Genomic DNA, 25,502 nt, shown 5'->3' on the forward strand with positions numbered 1-25,502 from the left:
GTGTAAAATTTTCACTCAATAGGATAAAATGAAAATACTATTGAAAATTTTGTCAATATGAGAATTTTTCGTTTGACATAGAGTAAATTTTAAAATAATTTTTAAAAATCGAAAAAATTAAAAAAACTATATTTTCTTAATTTAGTATAAAGAAAACATATAAGAGTATCATCTGAAATAGTTTTCTTAAGAATATTTATGAAATTTGTTAGAAAATGTTCAAGTTTTCTTGATAATTTAGTAGAAATTTTTAGCAAACTTCTCAGGAAAATGCTTATAAAAATTGCCAAAATTAAGAAAAAAATATTTTCTCAATTTTAGCATAAACTACAATATCTAAGCTAACAATTTTAGGAAAAACTTTTTAAATTTTTTCCAAAATCTTGAAGAAAAACTTAAAAATATGATAAAACTTTTGTTAAATTTTATACATGCTCGCACTAAAAATCTAACAATCTACATCCATTGACTACTATGAACTTCTCATACTTACGATGTACCTTAACTTATTAACTGTGCTCACGCATATAAAGTTTATATTATAAAAAAGTGTTTATTTTCAAGTGAATTTTTTAAATTTTACAAATAAAAACAATCATGTCTGATACCGCTGTCGTTGAAACCGCCGCTTCCCCAGTAGCTGCTCCAGTTGCCGAGAAAAAAGCAAAGAAAGCTGCAGGCGCCAAGGCCAAAAAACCATCCAGTGTTCCTACTCATCCACCAACCCAACAAATGGTAGATGCTGCCATCAAAACATTGAAGGAACGTGGTGGTTCATCCCTTCCAGCCATTAAGAAATACCTTACCAGCACTTATAAGGTAGATGCTCAAAAATTGGCTCCATTCATCAAGAAATATTTGAAGAGTGCTGTAACCAGTGGAAAATTAATCCAAACTAAAGGTAAGGGTGCTTCTGGTTCATTCAAATTGTCAGCTGCTGCTACAAAAGAACCAAAAGCAAAGAAGCCTGCTGCAGAAAAGAAGGCTGCTGCCGGAGATAAGAAAAAGAAGGTCGCCGCTACTAAAAAGGCTACCCCTGCTGCTAAGAAAGCAACTGCCACCAAAAAGACAGCTGAAAAGAAGAAGGCAGAAAAAGCCAAGGCAAAAACTGCCAAAAAGACTGGTACAGTTAAGGCAAAACCCGCAAAAAAGGCACCAGCAACTAAACCAAAAGCACCCAAAGCCAAGAGTGCCGTCGCTGCTAAACCCAAAAAGGCTGCTCCAGCTAAAAAAGCAGCTGCCAAAAAGACTGCCGCCAAGAAGTAAATATTCCACCCCTCTTCAAAGAACAAATTATTTTTCGATATTCGAAAAAAAGATTTATTTCTATAATATTAAAAAGCCCTTTTCAGGGCTACAAAATATTTATCAAAAAGAGATTAAATAACAAACAAAACAATATTTTTCATGTGATTTTACAGAATATAATTCTTTTTTATTAAATTCTTGATTTTTAAGAATATTTTCTGCTAGTTTGTTAATGAAAATAAGAAGTAATATCAATAGTAAACAAAACGTAAACAAAAAATGTAAATAAAAAGTAAAAATCTTTAGAAAATTCATTAAATTTTACAGAAAAAACATAAATAAAGAAAATTTTGTTAAGAAAATTCAAAATAATAGAACAAATTTATTTAAAATGAAATTTAACGAAATGCCGTCGGTAAAACACTTTTTCATTGTTCGTCTTCAACAAAAGTAAATTTTTGTTTTTCTTCTTCTTTTTTTCAAAAAATCATTAAATGCCGCCGGCAAAACGTTACATTTTAATAAGAAAAATATTCTTTAAAGAATTGTTTTTTTTTTTTTTAATACCGTCGGCAAAACAGCAAATTTTAATATGAAAAATCAATATATTTTCTACAAAATAAGTAAAAATCAAAAATATCTGTATTAGTTACTAAAATAATTTCAATATTTGTTTATTTTATAAAAAACACTAAAATTGAAATTAAAATTTTAATCGTTGAAAAATTACGAAATGCCGTCGGCAAAATATTAAATTTTAATATGAAAAATCAAAAATATTCTTAAAAATATCTCAAGTTTCTAAATTTCTAAACAAACAGAAAATAATTTTTTTTTTTTAAATTTTTCACATGCCGTCGGCAAAACAGAAAATTTTAGTATGAGAATCAAAAATTTTGCTGCAAAATTAATAAAAAACATAAATAATTTACAAAAAAATGTTATATATTATAAAATTGTAAAATGCCGATAGCAAAACAAAAATTTGTAATATTTTTTTAAAAATTTTTCAATTGCCGTCGGCAAAACAGCAAATATTAATATGAAAAATCAAAAATATTGCTAAAAAATAAGTAAAAACATAAATATTTTACAAAACATTTATTTATATTATAAAATTGTAGAATGCCGACGGCAAAACAAAAAATTTTAATCTTTTTTGAAAAATTTTCAAATGCCGTCGGCAAAACAGCAAATTATAATATGAAAAATCAAAATTATTGCTAAAAAATAAGTAAAAAACATAAATATTTTACAAAACATTTATTTATATTATAAAATTGTAGAATGCCGACGGAAAAACAAAAAATTTTAATATTTTTTGAACATTTTTCAAATGCCGTCGGCAAAACAGCAAATTTTAATATGAAAAATCAAAAATATTGCTACACATATTTTTAGGATTATTATTAAATCATTATTTTCATTTTATTTGGATAAATAAGTGTAGCATATCCAATTTCTTTAACGTTTTTATGGTAGTGGAAATCTGCTTTTTACATTGTTGGCAATTTTCAAATTCACAAACCAAAAACACAAAAAGGTTGCAATTCTTGCTTTAAATTACAAAAAGGTTTGTGAATTAGACAACTAAAATCAAAATGTCCGAATTTTCAAAGCAAATTTCCACACCAAAATGAAAACCAACTGCTATTATTAAACAAATTTATAATTAAGTATAAAACAATAAAAACCAATCTCTTTTTTGAAAAATATTTGTGGCCCTGAGAAGGGCCGTTTTGTTGTAGTTGATGTTAAAGAAATTATTTATATAAACCATTTGTTGACAACAGCAAGGCAGAAAATTTACTTGGAGCTAGTGTATTTGGTGACAGCTTTTGTACCTTCACTGACAGCGTGCTTGGCCAATTCACCGGGCAACAATAGACGGACAGCAGTTTGAATTTCCCGACTGGTGATGGTTGAACGCTTGTTGTAGTGAGCCAAACGAGATGCTTCAGCGGCAATACGCTCAAAGATATCATTAACAAAACTGTTCATGATACTCATGGCCTTTGATGAGATACCAGTATCGGGATGTACTTGCTTCAACACTTTGTAAATGTAGATGGCATAAGATTCCTTGCGCTTACGCTTGGTTTTCTTGTCACTCTTGGTAATATTCTTTTGGGCTTTACCGGCCTTCTTTGCTGCTTTACCACTGGTTTTAGGAGGCATTTTTATTATTCACTTTTTTTTTCACAAACACTTTTTAAACACTGTTCACAAACTGTGAGTTTTTTTCTTGATGTGTGCGCATTATATACCTTTTTGGAATCCAACAAATACAATTGTATCTACAAAATGTATCTACACAAACCACCCTATTGTGTGTGTGTTCTTCTCAGAAAAAAAGTATAAATACCCATGGTAACAAAAAAATATTTTATCAGTTTGTGTTTACAGTGCTCTAGTGAAGTGTTTTAAATAATAACTAAAAAGTGAAAAATGTCTGGTCGTGGTAAAGGTGGCAAAGTTAAGGGAAAGGCAAAGTCCCGTTCAAATCGTGCTGGTTTGCAATTCCCCGTCGGTCGTATCCATCGTTTGTTGCGTAAAGGCAATTATGCCGAACGTGTTGGTGCCGGTGCTCCCGTATATTTAGCTGCCGTTATGGAATATTTGGCTGCTGAAGTTCTTGAATTGGCTGGTAATGCTGCTCGTGACAACAAAAAGACCAGAATTATTCCCCGTCATTTGCAATTGGCCATCCGTAATGACGAAGAATTGAACAAATTGTTGTCTGGCGTAACAATTGCTCAAGGTGGTGTTTTGCCCAACATTCAAGCTGTACTTTTGCCAAAGAAAACAGAAAAGAAGGCCTAAATTATTTTACACAACGACAACAAGAAAATGTAAAAATACTATACAGACCATCGTATTTAGAAGAAAACCAACCGTCCTTTTCAGGACGACAAATTTATTTCAAAAATGAGTAAAATTTTTTCAAAACTAACTTAAAACATAACAAAATAATAAGAATTTTCGAAAATTTACAAGTTTAAAATCAAATTGTATTGTCTTTTTATCGGTAAAAGGCATCAGTTTTGCTTATTTTCATTAAAATATGTATTTAAAACAAACATCTGCCTCACATAATCATCCCTCGTTTTAATTCTTCATAATCATCCCTCGTCTTATTTTTTATACACAACAAAAACTATGGTATACATAAAATCCAACAAACTAAAGAAAAACACATACACAACTATACAAATGCCTTTACATTTCAACAAACTTCCTCAAATAAGAATTTCTTGTGATTTTACAAAAACAAAAACCACTGTATAAACGAACAAACTAAAAAAAAAAAAAAAAACACTCACACAACTATACAAATGCCTTTACATTTCAACAATCTGCTTTTTTTCCACAAACAAAAACAACGATATACATAAAAACTAAGAAACTAAAAAAACACACACAACTATAGAAATTCCTTAACATTTTTTGCTTTAGTTAAAAAAAAACCAACAACAAACACATTAAGCAGATGTTCACAGAATAGTCTTGCAGTCGAGATTCCCACGAAGTATTTTTTTGTCTGCATAGAATTTGTTTGTGTTTGTCAGTATGTGATCGTTTTAAGTAAAAACTGGCTTGCTTCTTCTTTATTCTGTATGCGTTGATAATTTTTTGTTGTTGTTGTTGCGTACAGTTAGACTGAAAAGTTATTTTTTCATTTCAACTTTAAACATTGCATATTTTCATTTTCTATCAACTAATATTAACAATATTTTACTTTATTAAGTATTTTCTTCTATTTAAAACATTTTTTAGAAATTTTAGAACAAAAAAATAATTTTTTGCTAAAAAAAAGAAAAAAATTTTCTAATTTTCAAATTCCGTCGGCAAAACACTCTTTCATTATATGAATGTCTACTAAAAATCTAAAAAATATACTTTTTTTTGACAAAAAGATGAAAAAGTGTTTTGCCGACGGCATTTGATAATTTTTTCCTTTTATACGCATTTTTAGAATAAATTACTTTTTTTCTTTAGAAAATGTATTTTACCGACGGCATTTGATAATATTTTTCATTTATAAGCATTTTTAGTTGAAAAAGTGTTTTGCCGACGGCATTTTATAATTTTTTCTTTTAATAATCATTTTTTAGTAGATATTCCTTTTTTATTCTCATATTTCGGAAAAATAATTAATATAAACTAATATTTTCATTCAAAATATAACAAATATAAAATTTTTCCCAACATTCCTAATGATTTTCTTTGAAATCAATTTTTATGAATAAATAAACAAAAATACACACAGTAGAAGAAATAAACAAGCATGCATAAACAAACCACTATACGAATGCCTTTGCATTGTGATTACTCTCACATATTCTTGTTTTCGTTGTTCTCTTGTTAATACACAGTAGAGACTTTACCTAGAATTTGTTTGTGTTTTTATATGAAACTGGTTTCTTGTTTGTTTATATTTTTCATATGCGTACAGTCCCTACAAACATTTTCTATTGCGGAAGTTACCCGTGTGAAACTTCCAAACGTGCTAAAAGCTCGCCAGCGATGTTGCGGAAGTATAAGAATTCTTGTCACCAGTCGGGAAGAACTGATGCCGAGCTGGGGAACGTCTAATAGTAACTTGGAAGATACTTCTGGAAGACCCGCAGAAGAAACTTCTAGATGACTCTTGGAAGTAAGGTATTGCCAAAGACTCTTCTAGATGTGACTAGGAAGTCACTTCTTGAAGTGACTACCTAGTATCCTCTAGAAGTGTTCCTATCTTATCTTCTAGAAGATGAGTTTTCTCTTCTTCTAGAAGAAGAGTATTCTCTTCTTCTTGAAGAAGAGTATTCTCTTCTTCTTGAAGATGAGTATTCTCTTCTTCTAGAAGATGAGTATTCTCGTCTTCTAGAAGATGAGTTTTCTCTTCTTCTATTTGTATACTCACCAAAATAAAATCTATAAAAATAAATCTAAATAAAATGAAATTTTATAGTTTTTATTGAATTAATTGAAATTAAAATAGTAGAAAATATAATTGATTTAACAACTAATCTAAAAAAAGTAATATATGTACATTAGACCGACTCACAAAAAATGGTGCTTGAGTTACCCCCCTCATAATATTCGCTGTTATGTAATATGATGTTACCCAAAATATTTTCGGTTAAGTGTTGTCCATTCGTGAGCTGGACAGTTTTAAAGAAAATATCGTATGGGAACACGATTCTTCATGTTAAATTCAATATTTTATCCAGCTTCAAAAAATCTTTGTTATGTTTTATAATGGTTCCCAAAATATTTCTAGTCTATCGGTGGCCGTTCGTGAGCTGAACCGGTTACAAAAAAGTCCCTTTTTAGTTATTTTGTTTTAAATTATACAGCATTTCTTAAACAATATATACAGTATGTGGTATCATTTGAAAGGTTTTTTGAAGCCAAGTCTAGTGGTGCGCAAAATTTGCAAAATTGTGCATATATTTAATTTTTCTTAGTAAAAACCTAACAATTTTAAATATTTTGGAATATGACAATTATAAGCAAACGGTTATTTATGATTAATACATCATTGGACGCGACTTTAAAATACCTTTTAAACGATACCCCGTATTGGATATTTTGTTTCAAAACAAACAAAAATTTAAAAAAAATAATTCCAAAATACCTTTTTTTAATTTGGTTCAGCGGTCACTTAAAATATTTTGGGAATCATCATAAAACAAAACAAGGTAAATTTTGGGAGGGGTAACAAAAACACGTTTTTGCTTTCCATACAGAGGGAGTCGGTCTAATGTACATATGTATCAAAAATTTAGAATTATTACCTTATAATAAGATAATTTTCAGGGAATCTGTATTAATATTCCAACTGCTGACTGGTATACTTCCAAAAATTGTAAAACGTTGGACTCTAAAATATTTTTGTAGTTCTTCATCAATTTTATCATTAATCCATCAAATTGTAAGAGTTATATTATGGAACGCATTAATCCTTCAACGAAATAAACCAAAATATTGTTATAATTAATATTGAATATACATACTTTTGTATTTATTGAAATTACCAGTTATACTTTAGGAAGCAATAAAAATAGGATTCTCTCATGTCCAATACATTTACCACCAAAGTTTAAACGGTCAGATCCATTTTTTACATTTTATGCAAATAATCGACATTTTTAGTAGAACCACGTGATGAAATAAGACATTTATAACTTACCAGATCCCTTTTTTATATTTTAATTCAGTTAGAAGTATTTTAATATTAGCTACTGCTTTCTAAAAAATAAAATAATTAAAAATTAATTAATTTATTTATTTATTGTTTTGAATCAATAAAAACATTACCTTTCATGAACATTTTTTCAATAACTTGGAATTAAACCGTCTATAAAGATCTGAAATTACTAAGTCATGGATTATTTTTTAAATTATTTACAGTCACTAACGATAGAAACACCTTAACGACCCTAAACGGGATATTGCTTTTGACATTTTTTGTTTGCTCTCTTCTAATACTTAGGTTCAATATCTTGGGAACAGCATGCTAAATATTAAGAATATTAGTATCTTATGATAGGTCATAGAAAGACCTGGTGTTAATAACTAAAAAAGTACCTATAATTAGAATAATTAAATCCAAAGCTATATGGAAATTAATAAAATTGTATTTATTTAAAAAAGGTGGGTTTAAAACTATCTGATTTCAATATTAAATATCTTATATGGGCAATTTCGTGTCGAGTGACCCAAGTCAAAAAATAATTTATGTATAAAACAGTAGTATTAATTTCAATATAGTGATTCCAGACCTAAACGCGCAAATAGTTTTAAAAATATTGAAAGTTAAGATTTAACTCAAATAAATCTAAATATGTTAAAAATGCAATGTTCATCAAATGAAAGCCGAAATGTACAACTTGAAAAAGTCTTTAAATGCTTATACCTCCTAAACGAATTAAGAGAGAGTCGAAATTTAATATAAAAACATTTTTAATGAAACATATTAGACTTTTTTAAAAATAATGGAAATGGAAGCCGTTTAGAGTTGTTAACATATTCCTAAAATAGTATTTTAATATGACAACTTACTTTTTAATTTTATTTATATAATCCTTCCTTATACTTTTTGGTATATATTTAATACACTTCGCCAATTAAGAAAACCTTCATAAATGTTTATTAACAGTTGATTTTTAACACAACACTGTCATATTGTTTTTTATTACTTAAGATTCACAATATTTTAATTACACTATTTTTCTATGAACATTAAATTCAAGAACTCATTTAAGTTTTACGATGAATAATTAAAACTGAACATGACTGAACAAAACACAAAACATCACTGAACTTAACAAAATTTCTGCATTATTTATTTTTATTTTTTTTTCACGCTAAAAAGTCCGGAAGTAACCTAAAAGTATACTTCCAGACGGCGAAAACTAGAAATCAATGTATTTTGTTTTTGTAAAATGTGTGCTCTCGTCTGACAATTGTACAGAAGTGACTACAATCCACACTTCCAGATGAATAAAATACAACATTAATGTGAACACTCTTCAAACTGTCTTCCAGAAGTGACATAAACATACAAATCAAGAAGATACAAATTAGGAAACAATGTATTTTGTTATTGTAAAATGTGTGTTCTCACCCAACTCTCATACAGAAGTCACTAAAACGTATACTTCCAGATGAAAAAAATTCAACAGGCATGGTTTTTTGTTTAAGCAAAATGGATGCACTCTTCTAACTATCATCCGGAAGTAACTTAAAAGTATATTTCTAGAAGACGAAAATTCGAAATCAATGTATTTTGTTTTTGTAAAATGTGCGTTCTCGTCTGACAATCGTCCAGAAGTGTTTCTGACGTGGCGTCTGGGGTGATGCGCAATAGTTTTCTCTTTTAAATGTTTGAAGGGGTTTGACTAGAAAAATGTTTTCTTTTGGTAATTTTAATAAGTAAACAATTCATAATGATGATTTTGTTTGTAAATAAATGAAATTATGAAAAAATATTAAAAAAAATTGAAAATTCAAAAAATAAATGTAAAAAAAAAACTAAAAATGGTTTGTTTACCTTTTTTTTTTTTTAATACACATATATTTAAATTAAAAAAAAAAATTTAACCTATGGTAGTAAATTTTTGATTCAAAAATGCACTATCTCTTTTTAAATTTCATTTCGTGGTCCTGAAAAGGACCGATTGTTTTGTTGTTTGATGAAAAATATTGAATATTGTCGATGTTGTTGACTACTTTTACACAAATATTCTTCTCGATTATTTAACCGCCGAAACCGTACAAAGTGCGACCTTGTCTCTTCAAAGCATAGACAACATCCATAGCGGTGACGGTTTTCCTCTTGGCATGTTCAGTATAGGTGACGGCATCACGGATGACATTTTCCAAAAACACCTTCAAGACACCACGGGTTTCTTCGTAAATCAAACCAGAAATACGTTTTACACCACCACGACGAGCCAAACGTCTAATAGCTGGCTTGGTAATACCTTGGATGTTATCACGCAACACTTTACGATGACGTTTAGCGCCACCTTTTCCCAAGCCTTTACCACCTTTACCACGACCAGTCATTTTTAATCACTTTATTTTATTTTTTCACTTTTAAACACACTTCACAAAAGATTCACAAGAACTAATAATTTTCGCCAAGATTTCAAGATTTCAAGATTTCATTTATTTACCCATTAAAATTCATTACATAACATTTAGGTTCTCTTACAAAACTAAAACAATTAATACATTCTTCCTACATACTACGGTATTAATAATGGACTTTCCAATATTCTCATAAAATATAGCTATGCTATGACGCTTACTAAAACATTCTGTTCACTCTCGATACATTCCCCAAAAAAGGGATTAAAAAAGGGATACATTCAAAGCTTACTTACTAAAACTTACATCTAATAACAAAGAACTTACAAACTAGAATAAAAATATTCACAAAAGGATAGACAGATAAAAGATATTTACAAAAGACAAGAAATAGATAAAAATTATATACAAAAGGAAAGACAATCTCATTGTGCGGTATTATATACCGTATCACGAATATCCAGAGTGTGGATTCTCCTATGATAAAATAAGAGGTCTGCACTCTCATAGAGGAGGCCAGCTCCCCTAAGGGTCAACAAATCCACCGGCGATAGATATCTAAACATCCGAATGGCCTCCAAATCATTCGCCCTATCAAAACATGCCCTTACCAGACTATTCTCCAAAAAGCGAGAACCCTCCAAAAATTTAACTGCCAATTCAACCATAAAGATATCAATCCTGTTGAAATCTATGGCCCTGTACACCGACAAGCAGGATGGCCTGCGGAACACCCCATCCGGTCCCAATCGGCGCGTCAAACCCAGACAAGCGACCAGCACACCTCGCTCCCATCTCCTAAGCCTCTCCATCTGAGATGAGGAAATTCCAAACCAAGCTGGAAAAGCATAGGAGATGAGTGGGCGAATTACCTGCTTATACACCAAGAGTCTCAACCTTCTGTCAAGACCACCCTTGCGCTTCAGTATACCCTGATAGGTAGAGAACATTCTCTTCGCCTTCACCAGAATATTGTCAATATGACGATAATATTCGAAATTCTCGTGAAAGATGACCCCGAGATACTTCAACCTATCAGAGACACTGATAAGCTGACCGCCTATGGTCAACGATGGTATATATGACCTACAGTTAGGAAAAATATACTTGCGTCTACCCTTTATCATCATACACACAGTCTTACCCATATTCAAGTTCAGTCCCCATATCGAAAAATAGTCCGAAAGTAATCCTAAATAGTCATTCAGTCTTCCATTCACCGTCCGTGCACTAGCCCCCGAAGAGGCAACAAGAATATCGTCAGCATAAATCAAAAGTAAGTGACCCTCAGGTGGTTGAGGTATATCAGACATAAATATATTATACAACACTGGGCCAAGCAAAGACCCCTGCGGCACACCCGCAGTAATAGATCCTTCGTCCGATAAGACCTCCCCCACCCTAACTCTATACGTACGGTTCTTCAGAAAGCTGGCAACCATTCGGCAAAGACCAGCCCCAAATCTCATACCCATCATCTTGTACAATATGCCATCCTGCCAGACGGTATCAAAAGCCTTGGCAAAGTCCAAGCTAACTGCCATCGTCGGACATCTCCTATTGAGACCTCTCGCCACATAATCAGCAAATACCATCAAGGCATGAGAAGTGGAGTGGCCACTTCTAAAGCCGAATTGAAAGTCCTGAATCACGTTCCCGTCAGTTATCCTGTCGTATATCCTGTCCAGAATGAAATATTCCAGCAACTTCCCAAAAGCCGGCAGCAGAGAGATTGGCCTGTAGCTCCCTCCCTGACCAAGATCAGATCCTGGTTTCGGTATTGGAACCACTAAGGCTTCTCTCCATGCCCTCGGGAAGTACCCAATATTCATGCAGTGGTTGTACAAAACCGCAAGGAATTTCCATGTCACAACGTCCGTCTTCTTCAGTACAAAGTCCGGTATACCATCCACACCACTCGACTTCTTACTCGACCTCCTCTTAAGTGCACTCCCAATAGAGGCAGAGTCGATAAATGTCAGTCCCTCAAACGTCCTAGTAGCGTCAACATTCCTCCCGTCAGCAGTAAAATTGTCACAAAATGTAGTCAAAGGTGTCACTCTGTCCAATGAGGAAACCATGCCCTCGACCGTTGAACCAATCGGCCCAAAACGTCCCACTTGTCCAGTCTGATTCACTCGGAAAAAGCAATCCGCTAGCAGATTTGCTTTCCCGAGATCATCCGAGATGGTTCCTCCCTGAGCATCCACCAAACTCCTAACACTAGGTCGAGCATTCACACCTGCCGCAGTCTTAATGTTCCTGTAGGTCCTGTTATTATGGCGAATCCGGCCTAAGAAATCCGTCCAATAATCCCTCTCAAAGACAGCTATTGAACCCTGTATTATCCTGTCCAAGTTCCGTATCTCCGCCCGCAGGATATTACATCTACCCGGATCGCCACATGTCCTCAGTGTCCGTCTGAGTCTCTTCTTGCTGTCAATAAAGTGCAAAATATTCGGCGGAAGTTTCATCATGCCCCTACTCCGCATGGAAACTTTAGGAACCGATTGGTCCATGGCATCCACAAATGCCCTATTCATCGCCCCGATGCACTCATCGATCTCGCCCTCAGAAACATTACGGTCAACGGGCAACCTACAGTCAATAAGATTGACGGCAAGTGTAGTCCTAAATTTCCGTACGTCCATTCGGTCATAGTCGAATCTCGAAGATTGTTCCCGCGACACACAGTCACCTACAAAGATATTCATCTCCACAGCCTTATGGTCAGATTCGTAATCCAATGTATTAAGTCCGCCGTTATTTACCGTCATAACGTCAACAGAAGTCACAAAAAAGTCAATGTATGATGATAATACGTCGTTCACGTGAGTTGGTCCATTAGTCCTATGTATGTCCATATCAGGACATGTAAGTAAAAAGTCGCGAAGGGCACGACCGCTCGCATTCGTATGAGGATCCCCCCAATAGGGATGTCTTGCATTGAGATCTGTACCAATCACAACACTGCCATCCCTTGCCAAGTCCAGTATGGAGTCAAAGTCCCCAGCACTCAGAGTAATACCCGGTCGAAGATACATTGAGATCACAGTGATGTAATCACCGTTCACTTTCCGTATCCTCACGGCGGTATTCTCCACAGAACCTGTATCGAGAACGACCTCCCCAGATTGAAAGGTATCCCTCACGAGAACAGCCGTACCACGACCATGTCCAATTTGTCTGTCCTGTCTGTATATATCATACCCCCTTAGGGAAAATCTATGGTGAGCACTTAAAAGGTGCTCAGCCAACAATACAACGTCCGGTTTATGCTCCCTCAAGAACAAATTCAAATAATGTCTTCGATGTCTAGAGACAATCGAATTAACATTAATGAAAATGATCTTCATTGTCCTAGTCATTCTGTCCTAAGGTCATCAACATACCCAACAAAGCACGTGACTTGTCCCCGTCACAGTTCAATGTTTGGTATTCCTTCGCAAAACGTCCAATCTTCCCTAAACATTGTAGAAAACCACCCCCAAAAATTCGAGAGCAGTCCCTATCAATTAGGTCATACTGAGCCATAGCGCTCTCCATAGAAAGCCCGGCCCCAACAGAATTCGCAGACTTAGAAGGCTGCGATGCACTCACAGGTCGCTCACCCACCGAAGCGGACTTTGCCGCCGCCGCATACGAGACACCCTTGGACACCATATTCCTAACAGTAGGCATACTAGACGGACGTGGAACAGCACCAGTAGCCCTCTTCTCACGCAATTTGCGGAGAAGTTCCACCCTGCGCGGACAGTCGTTCGAACTAGCCACATGCCCCTCAATCCCACAGTTGACACACTTCACAGGCAAACCAACAGCCCGATTGATTTGACCAGTGACAGGATCAGTGGTCAATGTTTCCCTATTATTCTCCCCCTTACGAGGGACGGAACATTTACCCGGGCCATGAGACCCAGCACACTTCACACACCTATAAGGCATGTGGCAGTTCGATGAAACATGGCCATAACGCTGGCAGTTAAAACATTGGGTGATACCCCTCCTCTCAAATTTCCTAATATATACTCTGCAACGCAGAATATACCGAATCTCATAAAATTGCCTAACGTCAGAATCCCTAGACATCTTCAGCACCCATTTGTCATTACCAAGCCTGGTAACGCTGACAACCTTGACATTAATCTGGAGACCACCCAGATAATCAATAATATCACTCGGTTCGAATGAGCATGGAAGACCCTCAATCACCACCGAGAAAGGACGAAGACCCTTAGGGGTATAGGTATAAAAATCTACCTTATCCTCCTCAAGCAAGCCCTTAACCTTGTCGTAATCACCAAGAGTGCAAACCCCTATATTCGCCACACTCTTCCCTAAAACCTTCATATTGTAATTCTTATGACCTAACTTAGTGTCTATAGAACCAATCATCTCCTTCACATTAACCCCATATGTAGTCAAAACAGGTATGGACTTACTCTCATTCTTATCCTTGGTTGTCTTCACAGGCAATTTTTTGGCAGAGACATCCTTCACTTTGGGTATAGCACCTGTCGATGTTTTCCCCTTTGCAGCTTTAACTGGCATTGCCGCTCCAATAACACCAGCAGCATTCTCCTCACTAGGCCTCACATTCTGAGCTTCCGTCCCAGATTCGGCATCCATCTCACCTTCCGAAGATTCTAGGCTTTCAGCACCATTCACGTTCTCATGATACAGTTTGATGAGGTTATCCAATTTCAACCTCAAGTCATCGTTCTCCTTCACCAAATAATCGATCTTAAACTTTGATTCACTCTCCAATTTACTGATCGACTCAACAAGTTCCTCATTCCTCTTCAAGGATTCTTTGAGCCTCTCCTTCAACACCTCACCACCACCGGTCTTCTTCCTCTTTTTGGAAGTACTAACATCATCCGTGTCACTCATTACGGATGATTCAACAACCACAGTCTCATGCCCAATACGGGTCTTTAAATTCACACTGCCTACTATATCAGACAGCCTTCTCAATATTCAGAGTACGGTATAGAAAAACAAGCTGCCTACTATTTAGGTCAGCCTTCTCACACTTTCAAAGCACTGTTCAAAAAAGACAAGGACTACTATCACAGCCAGCCTTCTCACTATTCCGAGGACTATCCTCTAATCAACGCTGACTACTACAAAGGTCAGCCTTCTCACTTTCACGAGCACTGTTCTCATTAAACACTTATCAATGGCCTATCAGCCATTCAAATAAACACTTTCAATTTTACTTGTCCGTTTCAAGATTTACTGTTCACACACTTATAAAAAAAACTTCCGCTTAGGCACTGTTCACTTTGAGTGTTGACACTCAACTCCAATCAATAATTTTCGCCTCCTAACCACTGGTATTTATACCAAATTCAACTAAAATTAGAATGTATCAGAAATATCATGCTATACTATTCTTTTTCGTGTGTGCGTCTAAAATTTAGTATAATCAACCACCACTAAATGCAACACACACACTCACCCTTATATTTTCAATACAAAATTTTTCTATATAAACCCGGTACCATCGGCGAAACAAAAAGGATGATTAGTTTTGTGTATTCAGTGCTGAAAAGTTCAGAGTTCAGTGCAAACAGCCAAAGTGTACGGTGCTATAAGCGCATTAGTGAACAGTGATATTAATAAGTGCCTTGAAATATTGAGAAGCTGAAGAATTATAGTAGGCAGTGAAATTTCTTGTGCGGTGCTATGAAAAAGTGAGAAGCCTCAACGAAATAGTAGGCAGTGACACTTATATGTAGAATTGAGAAGCCTATCCAGTATAGTAGGCAGTGTTTTTGATTGTGGATAATTTAAATTTTGAGAAGCCCATAGGAGGCAACAATTTTTAATTTTGAACATAATTTTGGAACTTTTGTGGCCTAGCTGTATACAGTAGGCAGTGTTTTGTGAATTTTGACAAATTTTCATATATTTTGAATTTGTGTGGACATTTGAAAGACCCGTATTGGGCATGAAATTTAAGTGTACCATCATCTATCATGGGTGATGAAGATAACGTTGATTCCTCTAAAAAGAGGAAAAGGACAACTCATGAGGATGTGCTGAAGGAGAAGTTATCTGAAGCTCAGAGAGATAATGAAGAGCTTAAGAAAAAATTAATTGAGCTGGAAAAGCAAAGTGAATTCAAAATTGACTATCTAATGAAGGAAAATGACTCGTTAAAGAGTCAGATGGATCGACTTTTTGAACTTTATAAGCAAAATGTGGAAAATGCTGAAAGCCTAGCAACTTCCAGTGAAGATGATATGGAAGCAGATGATATAGTGGAAAATGCGGTAGTAGAGCCAAGTTCTAGCAATGTGAGTAAGGTAGCTGAAGCAAAGGCTGAAAAGAAGAAGGAGGTAACATTATCCAGCAAGAAAGCGGCAACAACCAGCAAGAAAGCTGCAGTTAAACCCAAGCCCAAGAGTACTTCATCCAGGAATTCAACTGTGACGGAGAAGAAAACCCAGAAGAGTGAAAGTAAGTCTGTACCAATATTTACTACATATGATATAGATGTTAAGAAGATGATAGTTTCCATTGATAATATACTAGGTCATAAGAATTACAATGTGAAAATTTTAGGAAAGAATGTAGCTAACATAGGGGTCTGCACTTTGGTTGACTATGAGAAGGTTAGAGGATTATTGGAAGATCAGAAGGTGAATTTTTATACCTACACCCCAAAGGGTCTTCGTCCATTTTCAGTTGTCATAGAGGGACTACCGTGCTCGTTCGAGCCGAGTGAGATAACGGAGTATCTGGGCGGTCTCCAGATTAGCGTGAATGTTATTAGCTTATCTAGATTAGGTAATGACAAATGGGTTTTAAAGATGACCAGGGACTCTGATTTCAGGAAATTTTATGAGATACGTTACATTCTGCGATGCAGAGTGCACATTAGACAATTTGATAGAAAGGGGGTGACTCAGTGCTTCAATTGCCAGCGATATGGACATGTTTCCACGAACTGTCGAATGCCTTTTAGGTGCGTGAAATGCGCTGGGTCTCATGGCCCGGGTAAGTGCCTTGTTCCCCGTAAGGGGGACAATGTTCATGAAACTTTGTCTACTGATCCTGTCACTGGACAGGTTATTAGGGCGGTTGGTCTGCCAGTCAGATGTGCTAATTGTGAGGTTGAGGGGCATGTTGCAAGCTCGAACGACTGTCCACGTAGAGCGGAGCTTCTCCGTAAACTGCAGGCTAAGCGGGCATCTGGGAACACCCCACGTACCCGTGACTTGCCTACTGGTAGGAGTGTGGTTTCGAAAGGGGTCTCATACGCCGCAGCAGCCAGGTCTGTTTCGGTAAATGATGGGTCTTTTGTGGCACCACGTGCCTCTGGTCATGCGAATTCGGTTGGTTCAGGACCCTCGATTGAGGATGCTATGGTTCACTATGATATGATGGATAGGGATTGCTCTCGACTTCTTGGGGGTGGATTCCTACAATGTTTGGGAAAGATCTCTAGATTTGCTAGGGAATATAGGACATTGGACAATGACGGTGACAAGACTCGCGCCTTGCTTGGGGTATTAATGACTTTGGGACAAGATGGCTAGGACAATAAAATGTATTTTTATTAACGTGAACTCGATTGTCTCCAGACATCGTAGACACTATTTGAATTTGTTCTTAATTGAACATAAACCGGACGTATTGTTATTGGCTGAGCACTGTTTGGGCTCTCGCCACAAATTTGACGTAAAGGGTTATAGAACATATAGACGAGACAGGCACATTGGACGGGAACGTGGTACAGCTGTACTAGTGAGGGATTCGTTCCAATCGGTGGAGGTAGTTCTTGATACTGGTTCGGTGGAGAATACTGCGGTCAGGATACGGAAAGTGAATGGTGATTATATCACCGTGATCTCGATGTATCTTCGACCGGGTATTACTTTGGATGCTGGTGTCTTTGAACCTATACGGGATCTCGCTAGGGATGGTAGTGTTGTGATCGGTGCTGATCTAAATGCTAGACATCCCTATTGGGGGGACCCGTATACGAATCCGAGCGGACGTAACCTTCATGACTTTTTACTGACTTGTCCTGAAATGGACATACAAAGGACAGATGGACCTACAAGGATAAACGCGGTATTATCATCGTACATTGACATTTTTATGACAACTGTAGATATAGTTACAGTAACTGGGGGTAGACTTAGGACCTTAGATTACGAATCAGACCATAGGGCTGTAGAAGTGAACTTCTTTTCAGATGACTGTGCGACACGTGTACCGACAACAAAGTACGACTATGACCGAATGGACATACGGAAATTTAGGACAATTCTTTCTGCTAATCTTGATGGCGACAGGTTACCTATTGATCGTAATGTCTCTAGGGACGATATCGATAGGTGCATTAATGCAATGAGTAGGGCTTTCACTGATGCTATGGAGCAGTCGATACCTAGAGTGTCTGTACGGGGTAGGGGCATGGAGAGACTTCCATCGCATATAATGCATTTTATTGACAGCAAGAAAGTACTTAGACGAAGACTGAGGACATGTGGCGAACCTGGTAGATGCAATATTCTAAGAGCCGAGATTCGTAATTTGGACAGAATCATTCAGGGATCGATAGCTGCCTTCGAACGAGACTACTGGACGGACTTTCTGAGCAGAATCCGACCCGATAATAAGACTTACAGAAGAGTGAAGAGTGCAGCGGGTATTAATACTCGTCCTGGAATTGGGAGTTTGGTTGGTGCGCAGGGCAGGATTATTTCTGATGATCCTGGGAAGGCAAATCTGCTGGCAGGTTGCTTTTTCCAGGAACATCATCCTGCCCAATCGGGTCGCTCTGACCCATTTGCTTCGACTGTTGCGGACAAAGTTGCTAACTTGGACAGAACGACGCCATTGACCACATTTTGTGATACTTTTACCGCTGATGGGGGAACTGTAGACCTTACTGGGACATATAATGGACTTAAATTTACTGACGCTGCATCTATCCGTGATGCACTTAAGAGGCGATCGGGCAAGAAGTCGAGTGGTGTGGACGGTATACCAGACTTTGTACTGAGGAAGACGGACGTTAGGACTTGGGAATATCTGGCAATTCTCTTTAACCACTGTATAAATATTGGGTACTTTCCTGCAGCATGGAGGGAGGCCTTAGTGGTTCCAATCCTGAAACCAGGATCTGATCCTGGACAGGGTGGGAACTACAGGCCAATATCCCTACTACCTGCATTTGGAAAGCTACTTGAATATTTTATTCTAGATGGGATAAACGAGAGGATTATTGACGGAGATGTACTGAGGGACTTCCAATTTGGATTCAGGAGTGGCCACTCCACTTCCCATGCCTTGATGGTATTTGCAGACTATGTGGCGAATGGTTTAAATAATAGACGTCCCACATTGGCGGTCAGCCTTGACTTTGCAAAGGCCTTTGATACGGTCTGGCATGATGGCATAGTCTGTAAGATGATGGACATGGGATTTGGAGCTGGTGTGTGTCGGATGGTGGATAGTTTCCTTAGGGACCGCGTGTATAGGGTTAGAGTAGGAGAGGACTTATCCGAGAAAGGATCCATTGCTGCAGGAGTGCCGCAAGGGTCCTTGCTTGGACCTGTCCTCTATAATATATTTATGAGCGACATTCCTCAACCACCTGAGGATCTCTTATTGTTGATATACGCGGACGACATCCTTGTCGCTTCTTCGGGAGCCAGGGCTCGGACTGTGAACAAGAGACTGAATGACTATTTGGACATTTTATCGGACTATTTTATTAAATGGGGACTGAACTTGAACATAGGCAAGACTGTGACAGTTATGTTCAAAGGGAGGCGAAAGTACATCTATCCGAATTGCAGATCATATGTACCATGTGTGAGGATAGGCGGACAACTGATTAGTACCTCTGATAGAATGAGATACCTCGGCGTTGTCTTTCATGAGAATTTTGAATATTACAGACATATTGATCATTCTCTGGAGAAAGCGAAGAGGATATACTCTGCCTATCAGAGGATACTGAGGCGCAATGGTGGCCTTGACAGGAAGCTACGACTTCTTCTGTACAGGCAGATAATCCGTCCTCTCGTTTCCTATGCCTTTCCAGTCTGGTTTGGAATTTCTTCATCCCAGATGGAGAGGCTTAGGAGATGGGAGCGTGGTGTGCTGGTCGCATGTCTTGGCATGAAACCTCGACTAGGACCGGATGGGGTGTTGCGTAGACCATCTTGTGCTTCTATTTATAGGGCAATAGAATTTGGGAGAATAGACGCTTTTATGGTGGATATGGGTTTGAAATTTTTGGAGAGATCTCGTTCATTGGATAATGAACTCGTGAGGGCATGTTTTGACAGGATATCTAATCTGGAGACCGTTCGGATATCTAGGTATCTTTCCCCTGTGGACCTATTGACCCTGAGGGGAGCTGGTCTCCTCTATGGAAGTGCAGACCTCCTATTTTATCATAGGAGAATCCACTCCTTGAATATTGATGACACGGTATACAATACCGCGCAATGAACTTCTACTATCAGCTTTTGTATATATATATTTCTTTCTAAATCTTTTGTTAATATTTCTTCTTCTATCTTTAGTTTATAATTATGTAGTTTTAAGTGTTTTTAGTCTTAAGTTTTGTTATGTGTCCCTTTTTAATCCCTTTTTTGGGGAAATACATGAGAATGAAAAGAATTATCTGTAACAATGGATATAGCTAAGCTATTTTATTGATGTATTTTGGATGTCCTTTATTGATACATTAGTATGTAAGGAATATTTTTGAAATTGTTTTTAGTATTAACTGAATTTTTATGTAATGAATTTGAAATGGGATCAATAAAAATGAAATGAAAATGAAATGAAATGGCGAAACAAAAATATTCGTGTGTGAACAGTGTTAAAGTGATTTTTAAAAAGTGAAGTGAAAAGTAATAATAATGGCTCGTACTAAGCAAACTGCCCGTAAATCGACTGGTGGCAAAGCACCTCGTAAACAATTGGCTACTAAGGCTGCTCGTAAAAGTGCACCAGCTACCGGTGGTGTTAAGAAACCTCATCGTTATCGCCCTGGTACAGTAGCTTTGCGTGAAATTCGTCGTTATCAAAAGAGTACTGAATTGTTGATCCGCAAATTGCCCTTCCAACGTTTGGTTCGTGAAATTGCTCAAGATTTCAAAACTGATTTGCGTTTCCAGAGCTCTGCTGTTATGGCTTTGCAAGAAGCCAGTGAAGCTTATTTGGTTGGTCTCTTCGAAGATACCAACTTGTGTGCCATCCATGCTAAACGTGTCACCATTATGCCAAAAGATATTCAATTGGCCAGACGTATTCGTGGCGAACGTGCTTAAATTTCTACTACAGACAACGACGTATACATATAACAAACAACATCATCTCGTCGTCTATTAACAAAACAACAATCGGTCCTTTTCAGGACCACAAAATAAAAATGAAAAAGAGATAGTGCATTTTTGAATCGAAAATTTACTAGGATAGGTTAAAAAATTTTTTTTTAAATTATTTTTTTGTTTTTATTTATGTAAACAAAACACAAGGAGGAATAATCGGTTCTTTTTAGAACCATTAAACATATCTATAAAGAGCATTTTATTTATTGTTTTGAAAAATTGCCGACGGTTTAACAAAACATTTTGCCGTCGGCAAGATTAGATATTTTTTTTCTTTTTTTATTTATGTAAACAAAACAATCAAAAGAAATAATAATCGGTTCTTTTTAGAACCATTAAACATTTTTATAAAGAGCATTTCATTTATTGTTCAAACATTACTTCTTCAACTAAATTTTAAAATATTTTATAAATATTTTGAAAAATTGCCGACGGCTTGACAAAACATTTTGCCGTCGGCAAAATTAGATATTTTTTAAAAATTTTTTTGTTTTAGGATCATAAAAGTTGTTTATATTTTTTTGTCAAATAATTATTGCATTGAAAATTTCTATAAATAATAGATAATTTAAACTTTATTTATGAGAAAATTATTGTTTTTTTTTTTATAATAAAATTTATTATATTTTGATATTTACAACGAGAGGCAAATGTTTTTGTATAATAAATATTAATAAAAATTTGAATTATTTGTACAAAATATATAAAATTATTTTAATTTAGCAAATTTTTAGAAAAAGTAGTTTTTGAAAGGACTTTTGTTAGGAAATGTTTATTTACAAAATTGAAAATTTGTTTATATTTTGTAAATAAAATTTGTTTATAATTTTTATTTTCAATTGAAATTTTATTCAAAATAAATGGGGAAAAAATCGCAAAAAATTAAATATTATTGTTATTTTTTTACTAAATTTTGCAAAAAAAATTCTTATAAACATAAAATTTTGATTTCGTAAATACAAAGTAATTTATTTATTAATTTGTAAACAAAAATAACAAATATTACAAATATTCTTATTAAAATTAGTAAATTTATTTGTTTACTAAATAACAAAGAAATATTTTCATGAAAATATACCAACTTAAACAGGTCACACAATTTAACAAGAAAATTTCATCGTTATATTAGTAAATAATGATTCTTATCAAAGTAGTATATTTTTCCTTAATAATATTTACAATTTGAAAAAAAGTCATTCAAAAACATTTGTACAATTGCATATAATGCAACAATATTATGAAAATAGAGGAATAAATAACAATTTGCTTTAAAAATAAAATCTCTATATTGAGTAATTTCAAAGAGTAAGAGTAAAATGAAATTGCTTGTAAAATGAGCATTTTTTGGATTATTTGTTAAAAATATTAAACAATTTGACTTTTAGAATTATTTAGTAAATAATGCAATAAAATATATGTAAAAATTTATCAATTTTATTGGAATATTTATTAGTGTAAAATTTTCACTCAATAGGATAAAATGAAAATACTATTGAAAATTTTGTCAATATGAGAATTTTTCGTTGACATAGAGTAAATTTTAAAATAATTTTTAAAAATCGAAAAAATTAAAAAAACTATATTTTCTTAATTTAGTATAAAGAAAACATATAAGAGTATCATCTGAAATAGTTTTCTTAAGAATATTTATGAAATTTGTTAGAAAATGTTCAAGTTTTCTTGATAATTTAGTAGAAATTTTTAGCAAACTTCTCAGGAAAATGCTTATAAAAATTGCCAAAATTAAGAAAAAAATATTTTCTCAATTTTAGCATAAACTACAATATCTAAGCAGGAAAAGTATTTAAATTGTTTTGAAAAATCTGTAAGAAAAACTTAAAAATATGAAAAAAACTTTTGTTAATTTGTTTACGTTTGCACTATAAACTAAACTATCTACAGCCATTGACTGCTATGAACTTCTCATGCTTACGATGAACCCTATGCTATTCGTGCTCAAGCTATTCAGTTGTTGTTAGTGGGCATGGTGGTGGTATTTAAAGGGTATAAGTGAACATTTTAAAATACATACATAAATATAAAAGTGATTGGAAGAGACAAATTTTTAAAGTATCATTTCCAAGTGAAGGAGAAGAATAGTTGTAAAGCTTGAAAATAATTTAAACAGTGAATATTTTGTGGACTAAAAATGGGTGACAACAAAAATTCAAGTTATGAAGTTACAACTGAAAAATCCTTTGAACAGAAAATTGTTCAATTAAATGTTGAAATTGATCTTCTTAATACAACATATAATTGTTTACTTGCTGAAAATAATAAGCTGAAAAAGATTTTTGACGCTCTACAAACGTGCGTAAAAGAGAATGATGCTGGCATAGTTGATAAAGAGCACTTCAGAAGAGTTTGTGCCATAGCTAAATTGGCGATTGGGAAACTAAGTCATGCTAATACCGCAACTAGCTTATCAACAAACACAAAGAAAGTAATGAAGGTGGTTCCTATTGATAATTTAAATGATGTTCCTAGTACGAGCCAAAGGACAATATCTGGCGATAATAATGTCAAGAATGGAGTCAGTAAAAGTAAGTCTGTTCTGGTTATTACTACATTTAATGTTAAGAATCTTTGTGAAAAGGATTTTTAGGTTGGAATACATATAAGGTGTGCCCACTCGATTTTTCTTAATTGTTCTTGACCTTTTTTATGGTGATTGGAAGAGACAGTTTGGTAGTAGTTTAATGTACTGCTTTGAAAAATGAGGGGGTCATCCTTAACTTATAACTATATGTATATGAATAAAAACGAAAGTAAACTCTCCTTGCACCAGAATGTTTCTTTTCAGGAGATAGATACTAACTGCTTTATGCAAAAACGATTATTAACAATGGTTATTAAAACCTGTTTTTATATGGAAAACGTGTGTAGTAAACCCTTGTTAACTTTAATAATCGTTTTTGCATAAGGCAGTAATATTGCATCAATGAATTTAGTTTTCAGGAAAGCGAATGATGAAAAAGAGTCAATTCCAAAAATACCTTCTGCTAACAAGGAACAAAGAAAGCTCCCACCACATATAATGCAACTAATATACGAAAAGAAGAGACTTAGAAGAATATTACACAGGACCGGCGATCCGCTAAGAATTCCTTCTCTCAAGTCTGATATTAGCAATTTGGACAGGATTATTAAGGACGCCATTGCCAAATATGATGAGAAAAAATTGAACAAATTGATGTCTAGAGTTACCATTGCTCAAGGTGTTGTTTTGCCAAAGAAAACGAATAAAAAGGCCTAAATTATTTTACACAAAGACAATAATAATATGTAAAAATGTTATGCAAATAATTGTATAAAAAAAAGACCCGTCCTTTTTAGGATGATAAATTATTATCAAAAAAGAGTTGAAATTTTTCAGACTACATATTTTTAGGATATAAAATTTTTTACAATTGGTTAAATTTTTTACAAGCTTTTACCTTTAGTTACCTATCTATGAAAACAGTCACAGAATAAAATATTCTGAAGTTTATAAAACAAAAACAAGTAAGAATTTATAGTCGGGCATGACTGACCATATCACACCCCACACCAGTGAAAATTTTGGTTATTATACCCTTCACCTTCGTGAGAAGTTTGTCATTCCGTTTGTAATTTCTATAATATAATTTTCCGACCCTATAAAGAATATATTCGGTATCCTTATAGATAGCGGGGTTGTTTTAGCCATGTCCATAATTCTATCAGACATACGATAGGGAAGAACGCTATTTAAAATCAGCATAATAGGTTCATAAATATCGGAGATTTGAGCAAAAATTGGAGACAACCTCTGAAAATTTCATCAAAAATTTAGATTTTTTTATTCATGCTCAGACAGAAACGTTAAACAACAACAACATAACACATAATCATACGGTAAATTTTTTTATTGTACTTGTTTATAAAAACAAAGCTGAACATGACGTCACGTTAAGCGATACGGACACACATAAAATTTGTTTGATTCAAACGGTAAGTATTTTGATTGTGTTAGTGAAAAAGCTCACATGTATATATGCGGTGTGACCCAGCAGTTCGAGCGGACAGTCCCGAACTCCCTATTTAGCCTACCACATAGGGTTACCCCTAGCCACCGACTGTCCAGGTGACTACCTATTTTAACATGTGCTCGTCCTACGAGGAAGTCAATCGTCACCCCATAGGTTACAAAGAGACAGACAAGTGTTTTTAAGTGTCCCCTCTCTCGCTTACAAAGGGGACACTAAAGTTACGATTACCTTTACCCTCGTTTGCAAAGAGTACATCCGTGACGAAAGACGAATTAGAGCCCAC

The 25,502-nt window shown here is 34.8% G+C and overlaps 5 protein-coding genes across 5 annotated transcripts; 3 read left to right on the top strand and 2 right to left on the bottom strand.

The window, feature by feature from the left end:
* Window positions 1-531: 531 nt before the first annotated feature.
* LOC119600181 (histone H1-like) lies at window positions 532-1,357 on the top strand. Its single transcript, XM_037950276.1, has one exon. The coding sequence runs from the start codon at window positions 598-600 to the stop codon at window positions 1,264-1,266; it is 669 nt and encodes a 222-aa protein (XP_037806204.1). The 5' UTR covers window positions 532-597; the 3' UTR covers window positions 1,267-1,357.
* A 1,614-nt stretch (window positions 1,358-2,971) lies between these two features.
* Window positions 2,972-3,494, bottom strand: LOC119600143 (histone H2B). The gene has a single exon (XM_037950232.1). It carries the CDS (start codon window positions 3,424-3,426, stop codon window positions 3,055-3,057), a length of 372 nt encoding a protein of 123 aa, XP_037806160.1. The 5' UTR covers window positions 3,427-3,494; the 3' UTR covers window positions 2,972-3,054.
* A 124-nt stretch (window positions 3,495-3,618) lies between these two features.
* Window positions 3,619-4,164, top strand: LOC119600142 (histone H2A). The gene has a single exon (XM_037950231.1). The coding sequence runs from the start codon at window positions 3,697-3,699 to the stop codon at window positions 4,069-4,071; it is 375 nt and encodes a 124-aa protein (XP_037806159.1). The 5' UTR covers window positions 3,619-3,696; the 3' UTR covers window positions 4,072-4,164.
* A 5,245-nt stretch (window positions 4,165-9,409) lies between these two features.
* On the bottom strand, window positions 9,410-9,876 carry LOC119600144 (histone H4). The gene has a single exon (XM_037950233.1). It carries the CDS (start codon window positions 9,811-9,813, stop codon window positions 9,502-9,504), a length of 312 nt encoding a protein of 103 aa, XP_037806161.1. The 5' UTR covers window positions 9,814-9,876; the 3' UTR covers window positions 9,410-9,501.
* Window positions 9,877-20,694: 10,818 nt separating this feature from the next.
* LOC119600171 (histone H3) lies at window positions 20,695-21,153 on the top strand. The gene has a single exon (XM_037950262.1). The coding sequence runs from the start codon at window positions 20,739-20,741 to the stop codon at window positions 21,147-21,149; it is 411 nt and encodes a 136-aa protein (XP_037806190.1). The 5' UTR covers window positions 20,695-20,738; the 3' UTR covers window positions 21,150-21,153.
* Window positions 21,154-25,502: the final 4,349 nt, after the last annotated feature.

The sequence above is a fragment of the Lucilia sericata genome, unplaced genomic scaffold (assembly GCF_015586225.1).
Source record: "Lucilia sericata isolate MDLA Ls3-8-SP2 unplaced genomic scaffold, ASM1558622v1 Contig000105F_arrow, whole genome shotgun sequence".
Classification (NCBI taxonomy): Eukaryota; Metazoa; Arthropoda; class Insecta; order Diptera; family Calliphoridae; genus Lucilia; species Lucilia sericata.

Excerpts from the sequence above, each read along its gene's own strand:
- LOC119600181 (XM_037950276.1), top strand. The coding sequence starts at position 598 with ATGTCTGATACCGCTGTCGTTGAAACCGCCGCTTCCCCAGTAGCTGCT.
- LOC119600143 (XM_037950232.1), bottom strand. The coding sequence starts at position 3,426 with ATGCCTCCTAAAACCAGTGGTAAAGCAGCAAAGAAGGCCGGTAAAGCC.
- LOC119600142 (XM_037950231.1), top strand. The coding sequence starts at position 3,697 with ATGTCTGGTCGTGGTAAAGGTGGCAAAGTTAAGGGAAAGGCAAAGTCC.
- LOC119600144 (XM_037950233.1), bottom strand. The coding sequence starts at position 9,813 with ATGACTGGTCGTGGTAAAGGTGGTAAAGGCTTGGGAAAAGGTGGCGCT.
- LOC119600171 (XM_037950262.1), top strand. The coding sequence starts at position 20,739 with ATGGCTCGTACTAAGCAAACTGCCCGTAAATCGACTGGTGGCAAAGCA.